This window comes from Monopterus albus, unplaced genomic scaffold (genome assembly GCF_001952655.1).
Source record: "Monopterus albus unplaced genomic scaffold, M_albus_1.0 scaffold20.1, whole genome shotgun sequence".
NCBI lineage: Eukaryota > Metazoa > Chordata > Actinopteri > Synbranchiformes > Synbranchidae > Monopterus > Monopterus albus.
In genome coordinates, this window is record NW_018127900.1 from 1856252 (window position 1) to 1866770 (window position 10519).

Sequence of the window (10519 nt, forward strand, 5' to 3'; positions counted from 1 at the left end):
GCGCTGTCCAACCCCCTCCATCAATCCCCTGCGGGTCTTCTTCGGCCGCTGACCATGCCTAGTCGCCCCTGGTCTCATATAGCCCTAAATTTTGTCACCGGCCTGCCTCCTTCCCAGGGCAACACTGTCATTCTCACCATCGTCGACCGTTTTTCTAAAGCCGCCCATTTCCTCGCCCTTCCTCAACTCCCCACTGCTCTCGAAACCGCCCAGCTCCTGGTTCAGCACGTTTTTTGTATTCACGGCACTCCCATCACTATCGTTTCTGACCGCGGTCCACAATTCACCTCCCATGTCTGGTCTGCCTTTTGCACTGCCCTCGGAGCACACCCTTGTTTATATTCCGGCTATCACCCCCAAACCAACGGCCAAGCTGAATGGCTAAACCAGGAGCTGGAAAACGCCCTCCGTTGTGTCACCAGTTCCTCACCAGAGGACTGGAGCCAGTTGTTGCCCTGGGTGGAATACGCCCACAATACCCTCTCCAGTTCTGCCACCGGTATTTCTCCCTTCCAGGCATCCCTAGGCTACCAACCTCCCCTTCTGTCTGCTGCTGAAACAGACATTGCTGTCCCCTCCGTCCAGACTCACATCTCTTGTTGTCAGGCCGTCTGGGCGGAGACCAGGGCCGCCTTGCACAGCGGACCAAAACAAAAGACTAGCTGATCGCCGCTGTCGGGCCGCTCCCACCTACCAGGTTGAGCGAAAGGTGTGGCTCTCCTCCGCCCATGTCCCCATAAAAGGAGCATGCCCCAAGCTTTCGCCTCAGTGCCTAGGGCCGTTTACCATCCAGGACATCATACACCCTACTGCCGTCAAACTCAACCTCCCTGATTCCCTCCGTATTCACCCTGTTTTTCATGTTTCACAGATCAAGCCTGTCTCCTCCAGTCCCCTCTGTACAACGCCGGCTCCGCCTCCTCCAGTCCTGGAGGTGGCAGGTGGCCCTGAATATGATCATGCAATCTGACAGTCTGGTTAGAACTGTGGTGGGCTGATGAGGAAGCTGTCAGGTTTGCCCAGCTACACCTTCCTCTCTTCTTTTTCCTCACACTAGCCTAGCCCTTGCACTGATTACACTATTCAACACACCTTCCCCGCTTCCCTGATTACTCACCAGCTGCACCTCATTAGTCTCCTCCATACTTATACACTGTTCACCAGTCACTCCCCTGCCAGTTCTTTCTCTGTCTTCAGGCCAGTGGTTGTTATGTTGTTTTATCACGTTTATGCTAAGATTGTCTTTGTTCTCTCTAGTCCTTGTTAGCACCCTAGTCGTTATCCTGCCCTGCCGTCTCTAGTGTCTTCTTCCTCTTCGGACCTCTCCTCTGGACCCCCCTGGATTTAATCTACACCACCAGCCACCGCCTCCCAGGTCGATGCACAGTCTCCCTTACCCAGTTTATCCCTGCTCTTCTGTCTACAGCCATCATCACCTCCACCTCGACCAGCCCAGGAGTGACCTCTGCGTCCGCAGCCCGGTACATCATCATCCACCATACCACTGACTGTTTTTCTGCTGCTGCTGATCGACACCCGGTCATCTACCTCATTACTCCTCCTGTATATATGTCACTACCTTCACTGTAAATAAACCTCACTGCTTGCACCGAAGCCAGCCACCTGGGTCCGCTTTTTATTTGCTCGCTCACTCTGTGTTCGAGCGCACCCTAACAAAAAGTAGTGAATAGCAGTTATGTATTATTTCATACTACTGGACTGTTGCGAATTAATATATAATATAGACAATTTACTGCAGGGTAATCTATTACAGTGCATTTCATAGGCCTATTATATGTTTGTGTGTAAAATTTACATGCTCAGACTAACTAGTAGTTGATCAAAGTGTACAATATATACCTGTAGAATGTAGTGAGGTTAAAAGATAAAGTACAGGTGCTGAAAATAGTACTCAAAACTGTTCTTAAGAACACTGACCATGCATGAACAGGTGAGAGCTCTGTAGGATTCATTTACAGTAAAGTACAGTAAAGTTCATTCTCTGACATTTTGACTTTATTCCTCTGAGTGAATTTCTTCCTGCTCTAATTATTTCCAGTACTTCCACTTTCTTGTGCTGTCAAAGTCCTGGCATTCACAACTCTCAGGTACCCACATCTAATCAATACTTTTTCTCATCATGCTCTCCAGCCAATCTTTAAAAACTTGTATAATTGTGTCTTACAGATCTGTTATGAGACAACCTAGCGTGTCCGAGATGTTAAGGGAGACCCAACTTTACTCCACCACCACCAGTGTCTAGATTCCACTGGAGGACATGCCTGTTGAACTTACTACAATGGTAAAATACTTGTCAAATATATTCAACACCTGAGGGGGGAAAAAATGCTCCTTGGGTTTAAAATGGCTGTGTGGAATGGTGTACAAGAGCTTAGTGCTAGTACTAACTGCCATCTACCCAGTGCATGTTAGAACACACTGTAGCGCTGCCCATTCCTCCTTTATTGAGAATAGGAACAGGTAGATAATGACAACAAAAAATGAACGCACAAATTGTTCAGCTAGCAGCCACACTGCGGACAGAAGCACTCAACAGTCTAACTTTTGATCACTGAACTTCAGATCGAATGTGACCATTTTTAATTTAACGAGCCCAGGCAGGGGGCAAAGTGGTAATGAGAGCGAGGGAAAATGACCGCTGTAGTCTCTTGTACTCACTTCCTGTGGAAAGCATGTTGGCATGGCAACACTCCCAGCTCGTCTTTCACTTTGAAGTCCTCCAGACACACGGCACACGTCTGCTGTGTAAATGATAGGACAGTGTGAGAGAGGAGAGTCATTTGATGAAATTATCATGTGTCAGTCTTGGCTTTAAGCAGTTTGCTCACTGATAGCATGTACAGACATCAGTGCAGATAGAAATATAAATTACATTCTTACCCCATGAAGGTTCAACTTTTTTGGATCTCCTTTTAAAACTACCTGTAGGAGCAATATAAACAAAAATATTTAAGAAAGTTTTTTTGTAATTTAGACCTTAAAATGTGCATCATTTTAACCTCAGGCTTACCTCTCTGTATCCAAACCGCTCACTCTGTGCTTGATGTCTTAGTTTACTGCAAATGAATAGAAAACAACAAATAAATAACTTTGTTTACAATCTGTACAACCTTCAGTCAGCCATACTTTTGTATGTGTGTCTTGTTCAAAGTGATGGAAGAAGTATTTGAAACTGTTGCCTAAGTAAAAGTACAAATGGTGGACTAAAGACTATAATGTTGGCCTCTGAAGTGTAGTGGAGTACATTTCCATTTTTCACCACTTTCCACTTGTTTATTGGAACTAAAGCTCTCTGTATATTAGATGAGTTTAAAACTAGGCCACTATATTCAGGCTAAGAGTTCAATTTGTGTGGTTAAATTATGGGACTGTGTCTAACTGAAGCTGTGTAATTGCAGGTATTTACTTTAATAATTAACTGCCTTTTCAAACTCCTACAGTGGCCACACACACTTATGGACAAACACGTCCCTCTCCAAGCACACAAACACATGTTGGTCACACAAGAACTTATGCACTGTAACTACATGCAAATGCTAAAACACACACACACAACTAATGGGTATGTTGCCTCTTTGAATCCCTGCACCGCCCCCGAAACCAACAATGGAGAGATCTTTATCACTTGGCGAGCTTTGTCTGTTCTAGTGGCTATTTTTGGCCTTCTGTTTTTACACAACTAAACATAAACTCGAATGTCTATCGCTGTTAAAATATCCAAAATGAAAAATGAATGTTTTCTTTTTTTTTTTGTTTTTTTTTTGTGGCCTGATCCTGGTTAAAATTTTTAAAAAATGTATCTCAATAAGTCAGCACTTGAAAGTAAGGAAATGACAGTTATTCATTGTTTTTGTCACTTAGTTTATTGTTTACACTGAATGCCTCTAACAGTCTTGTAGAACAATGTGAGGATACACGTTTTACATGTGCTGAGGTTTCCCATGCCTGGAGAATGAGGGAAGTGGGTGAAAGGGTACCGTGATGAAGATTTCAGATTTGTGCCCAGCCTGCAAGAAAGGAGAATATCGACACACAGCTACTGACCATTTCATATAGTAGGAAGTAACAAAAGAGTTCAACTGGTGGATAGTAAATAATACATTGATGGGTGCAGAAACTTTTACCAGAGTCTGTTGGAAAATCCAATTTACAGTAACAACATCAATCAAAATGATTAAGTTTCTCCTTGGAAAGAGACGTATCCCCATATTTAACCAAGTTAATGTCTGTCTCCTGATAAGTTGCTAACACTATTCCTATGTTTATGTGTTGGAAGATTAACTGCTGCTGTAGCATCTAGGAATTAACTGTCCTCCAGTTCCCTACAGGTACAGTAAGACAGTGTCTTTGTCACCATCTTCGTGGAATTCATTCTCCACTGGGACCCTTGGGGCATTTCACAACTGCAGTCTCAGGGACCACTGACAGTAAGTTAATGGGTCAGTGAATTTAATTGGTAAAAGCCACTCAAATAGTTTAATATTGCCTCTCATTGTGCCATTTGGTTAAAACACATTATGGTTCTCAAAATATCTCTCAACCCATGTTAGGGTATAATTAAATATATGATGTTTTTAATATGTGCTTTTGGCACCCTCTTGGTTTCGTACTTATGTACACTGCAGGCACTGTTGTGTGCACCCCCACTTTGTGCCAGAATTAAGAGTTTAACTCTGAAATGGGACTGAAAATGTCATGTATGATCTGAAAACCCTACCCAAATTACACCTATAGTTAAAGGTGAAATTACATAGTAGACATTGATGAACAGAGACGAACCAAACGCTTTCACCATAAGGTTAAAATCGATCATCACAAGCTCCCTGACACACTGGGTTTAGGGTTTAGTGAGAGCCTGTCTGAGAGAGATGATAGGAAATCTGCCCCCCGACAGATTGGCATTCATCACTCAGTATTCATCTGATGAATCACCCGGTTTATAAATAAACTCACAATCACACTCCTACCCAAGACAACCCTTAGCATGTTAATAGGACCGAAAGGAAGTGACTCACTGGTTATAATTCATAGGCAAGTCCTGTAAGAGAAACAGGAAGGGTCCAAGCTTTTCTGACAGCCAAGTTAGTGGCATCCTCATCCCAGACAAAACATCCACAGTAACATCGCTGCGTCTGAGCTCAACACCATTACTGGGTTTTGAAACTAAACACTGAGATCTGTTCTGTCTGTTTTGGCAATATTTGATACTAGTTGGCACAAGCTTGTTTATCTCTAGATGGTAAAAATATCTCAATGATTAGAATGTGCTCTAAATTTATGCTGGATTTTGTGTCATTTAAAAGCTTCTACTTCAGGTGTGCCTGAGAGTTGAAACAAAGATTCCCTGTTTCTCAAATGAACCAATCTCCAAATACTGACCACTTTTAACTTGGCAAAATTCATCTTGTCACACGTGAGTTGGAGTCTGCCCATTTGCAATGTAATTTTAGATGTTCAAATTTAAATATTTTTCTGACAACTTTAAGAACTTCTTGTCCATATTGGCTTGAAGGACAAGGGTCAAAGTTCAGTCTTGACTTTGGAAACCAGTTAACAAACCAATATCACTACAGGTCCATTTAAAAAAAGCTTTTGATCTTATCACATGATCTTCAACAACAGATGGAGTTTGTGTTTTTTTTTCCAACATGGACAAGAAGTCCTTTAAATGCTCTGGTAAAAAAGAAGGAAATAAATATATGTTCAATTCTATTGCAACTGGACAAATGCTACCTGCTAATGAAGACCACACTGTATTACTGAAAGCTGGAGCTCAGGGTAAGATTATTTTATCATTATAATGTGCAGTTTAGACTTTTTAACCTTGTGTTTTTAACTGCAGTTTGCAGATGATTAGTTTGGTGTAACTAGTTTATTGCTAGAAATCACTTAAATCCAATTAAACCTTCACAATAAGCAATTGCACAAAATGTAGCCAGAAGTGCCACATACCAGCAATCACCGATACCGATGCATTTGTACTGTGACGTTTCCACTTGTGCATTACAATATATTTTCAAGGCAGCACGCTGGCTCAGTATGCCACCAGCTATCAGGCACATGTTTTTAAAATTCTTTGACATTTTGATAACAGCTGATTTGGACAGCAACATCATACCCAATGCCAAATGTGCACACCACATGTCAGGTAATCTGTCATCCAAGAGGGGTTCAGAATGACAAACAAATCCTGCTGCAGGTGTAGATGTTTCTTGATGAGATTTTGTACACTGCATATGTTCATGTGTGATAGTTTTGCACACTCTCAGTGTGCTATTTAGGCTGTGTTCATTCTGAGCAGAGCTTCTCTGCAGTTGTCCTTGCTGCTGTCCACACACACTGTGATGGGCTGCTACCTATTGCCTCATATCCTGTCTTTCAGGCACAAATGTTCCTTCAGTTCATCAGGGAATACAGTCATCACCCTGTTCCTCTTCTTTTCATACCTTCTTACCTTCCCCACACAATCGCTCTACTGTGGAAGGTCATAAGGACAGCAATGTTGGTCCACCACTTTGGGCCAGACTGAAATAGCTCAACAACTTAGGATGAATTGTAATAACTTGGTGACCCCTGACTCTTCGTTTAGCATCTTCATCAAGTCAAAATCGTACTTTATCCAATACTTTAATAAATGACTAAACACCGGCAAAGCTACTGACATACTCATCAGCTTCAGCTGTGCTTTGTGTTTCGTGCTGCTAGCGTGACTGTAGAATCTAAGAGCATTTGCAAATATGTGTTGTTTAGACTGGTTGAATCAGGCTGTGGTTCATTTTGTCGTTTGGTGCGATTTGTGTGGGCAGATATGAACTCAGCAACAGTACTCAGGTGCATACCAAAACAACCACAATGAGACATTAGAGGAAGCTGTCTCAGTTCACTCACAAACAAACTGGAGCAGTTCATTTGTGGTGGGAACAGCCTCAATCCAACCCAACTACGCAGCAAGATTACCACGGGTGCAGTTTGCATACCGAGTTGTGGATGAGGGAATTGCTGCTAGCAGCTCGCCAGAAAATGAATCAAGGTCGGACTTGGACTAGTAGCAAAGGCTCTTCATCAAGACCTTCTTCGTGTGTTTACTTTCTCACTCTTGCCTTTTATTTTTTTCTCCACATCTTACTTTTAATCACATATGTCTTTTCCTGTTGCGCTTTACCTGATGAAGTAACAACAAAAGATGAGGCTCAGGATGAAGACAAAGATGCCTGTCCCGAAGATGACCATGTAGATGTTCAGAGGCAGGTCCTGGAAGGTGATGGGCGGCATGGTGCAAGACTTGTTGTAGTAAACCAGTCCCAGGCCACAAAAGCACCCTAAACAGAATCAGAGTTAAGATCTGAAACACATCTACAGGAGGAGCACAGCCAGAAGTGGAGACATACGCTAGAAAAGTCAGAAAACTGCCACACGGCAAGAATATGTCTCAAAACAACTAAGAGCAACCAGGCACATATTTCTTTTTTAAGGTACTCTACTATTCATAGGCAGCTGAGGGTTAGACCTGCATCTCCGTCCACCTCTAATGGAAGACATAAATTGATGCCTTAAACAGACACACACATGCACAGACACAATGCCTATGGCAAAGAGGTAGAGAAAGACAGTCACTGGTAAATGAGTCCTTTTCAGTGTCGTACCTGAACATATAAAAGATTCTTAATATCCAAGCCACATATCTGTATCTCTTAACACAGCAGATCCACACGTCTTTGTCTGATTTGTTCAGCCTTTTTTTGTAGAAATATAATTTAATATTTTAAAGACTAATGAAATCTAGTTAATTAATTTCAAGTTTTAAAGCACTCACACTCAGAATCAAAGAGTGCAGTCTGATTAAAATGGAGGCATAATATTACAAACCAAAATCTTTATCTATTCTTGTACAGAGAAGTGATTCATGCATACATCCTGCCAGAGACTGTAAAAAGCTGCAGAACTGTAATGGTTTCATGTCTTGAAATGAGTGCTTTTAGGAAAGTGTTGCAGTGTGCTTCAATCCAAACATGTGTGTTTATTTTACTGTGAAATGGTTAATCACTGAGGCACTGTTGTCTGCAGTCAAGGTCAGAGATAGAGACGTGGGGGATGGTAAGGGATGAAAAAGAAATGTGCCATGGCATTGGACAAGTTGCAATATATGAGCAGTTTAACGTATTTGATGAGATGTGTTCATTATGTTATTTATTATACAGTATATAAATAACTTGAGAAAAACCATGTATTCATAGGTTGCAACCAAATGAATTAAGGGTGAAATTCATGCTGAGAAACAGGTGAAGATTACATAGGTACAGAGGGCAGGTTTGTGTTTTTGTGAGTAACAAGAAATCAGTATCTGCATAGTAGTATCTGACAGGGGGCTTTGTGAGAGCTAACACAGAACGCATCACCATCTGCTGATATGACCCTCTCAGGAGGACCATCTGCAGCTTTTCATTTTGATGAAACACTACAGCAACTGATTTCACTGATTAGCACACCTTCACCCAAAGGCAAGATGGTAATCAGTGAAATCAGCTCAACTATTGTCTGATCATGATAGAGAGCCTTCCAAGCTACACAGCAGCAAACAATTTTATAAAACGAAACTGTTCTACATGAAAATGTACAGAGCTTTATCAGAAACAAATTCATCAGCAACTCCTTTTTTGAGTAAATGGCATGTTCTCCCTGTGTCTCTGCTCTAATTTCCTCCACAGAACATGTAGGTCAGGTGTACGAGTCTGGACTTGCAATCTGTCCACTGTGCACCTTGGCTTTTGCCCAATGCATGCTGGGATAGGCTCCCACTTTGTATGACCCTAAACAGGATAGTAAGTTTAGAAAATACATAAATGGATGGATAAGATAGACAGATGGATGTGAGATAGAAAGGTGGGTGGATGGATGAATAGACTGGGTGATGAAGGGATGGACAGACAAAAAAAATTAGATAGATGATTGGATGGATGCATGGGCAGATGGACAGAGGGACTGGTTGGTCAAATGGGTGGATGGATGGGCACATGGGTGGATGGACAAACAAACCAAGTGGTGCATATATTACTGGACACATGAATGGGTGTGTACATAGATGGACACAGAGACAAATAGATAGGTGGACAAATTTATGGATAATGGAGATTAGTTGGATAAAACAATGAATGAGTGGACCGAGTAGACAGATGCATGGCTGAATGTCAAGACAAAGGGATTAATAAACAGACATACAGTATGAGTGGATGGATATATGGATGAATGGACAGACAGACAGACAGACAGAGGGATGAACAGAGACCTTTATCACTTCATTTCCCTGTGTTAGGTATTGTTTTTTGGGAACTTTTTTATTTTTATCAATCCTGACATTTCTAGTCCCTGCTGCAGCCAAAGCAACACATTGACATTTCTCCTACCTGACAGTGGAAACTGCAGTATGAAAGGATCAATACTTCCAGCCTTTCAGTTCCACTCTCTCTCAGTGACCAGCGATACGCCATTAATCAAGGCTCGACAACGATAACTGCACGTTCAAGTTGCTAAATGCATTCAGTCAATAAGAGGCGATTGTTATCTGAAACATCGACATTTGCGTTGTTCTTAGTAAAAACTGTCAGCATGAGTGTGCAAACTAAACAATAATCTATGTGTTTTTAACAGTTCTACCAATGTCAGAGATTATTTTATTATTATTTTATTATTATTAAAATTATTTTATTATTATTAACAAAGTAAACCAAACCGAGAAAGGTCTAACAAATACAAGTTTGAGCACCAGAACTCTGCTTGACCCCCTTAGATAAATCTTTGGGCCCATCAGCGGGGCCTGAACCTTAGGTTGAAAACTATAACAAAACCGATACTGAAATTTTAAGATAGATTCTTCACACAACTCACAGCATAAATAGATATGGTTCCCTTAATTTGTTGTTGCTGTTGTTGTTTTGTTTTGTTTTGTTTTTAAAAAGCAAACTAGAAAAAGGTGACTGTGTTTTTTTCATGGGTATTTCCGTACCTCACTTGTCATTCATCAGCTGACCTGCAATGACCTATCAACTGACGTATCAGCTTGGAAACCACTGCATTTGTATTTAGCTTCACCTCACACCACTACAACAGTAAAACAGTTACACTTTGATGCAAATGCAAAAATGTCTTATAACAATATATTAGTCACAGGGCCCCTTTTTGTGCTGAATGAGCACGTTGTTTGCTACTGTAAGTACAGCTTGCTGATAGTATTTCTGTTTTGTTTATTGAAAACTACTTTTACTTTTATAATTAAGTCTTTATACTACATGTGTTGCTGCAGTTTCAGCCTTTTTATACGGTTTCCCTTCCCCATATACAGAACCATGGTGGTAGGTGAAGAAAATCCCTACTCTTGTCTAAATTCCCAGAATATCAGAGGGCCTCAGTGGCCACATCAAACAGACATGCAGACCTAATTTGCCCTATCGCTCTTGCTTTTCTCAAACAATCTGCTTCACAAAGACCATCAACAGACACACAT

The 10519-nt window shown here is 41.5% G+C and overlaps 1 protein-coding gene across 2 annotated transcripts in view; it reads right to left on the reverse strand.

The window, feature by feature from the left end:
- rnf122 (ring finger protein 122) overlaps positions 1 to 10519 on the reverse strand; it is a 17581-nt gene that overhangs the window by 4364 nt on the left and 2698 nt on the right. Inside the window, exons 2-5 of one of the 2 annotated variants that reach the window (XM_020593820.1) lie at positions 7184 to 7340; positions 3032 to 3077; positions 2902 to 2943; positions 2680 to 2759 (exon numbers count right to left, since the gene is read on the reverse strand). In XM_020593820.1, coding sequence (XP_020449476.1) covers positions 2680 to 2759; positions 2902 to 2943; positions 3032 to 3077; positions 7184 to 7340 — 325 coding nt within the window. Of the gene's footprint in view, positions 1 to 2679; positions 2763 to 2901; positions 2944 to 3031; positions 3078 to 7183; positions 7341 to 10519 lie in introns of both variants that reach the window. The other variant, XM_020593819.1, reaches the window with a different exon arrangement.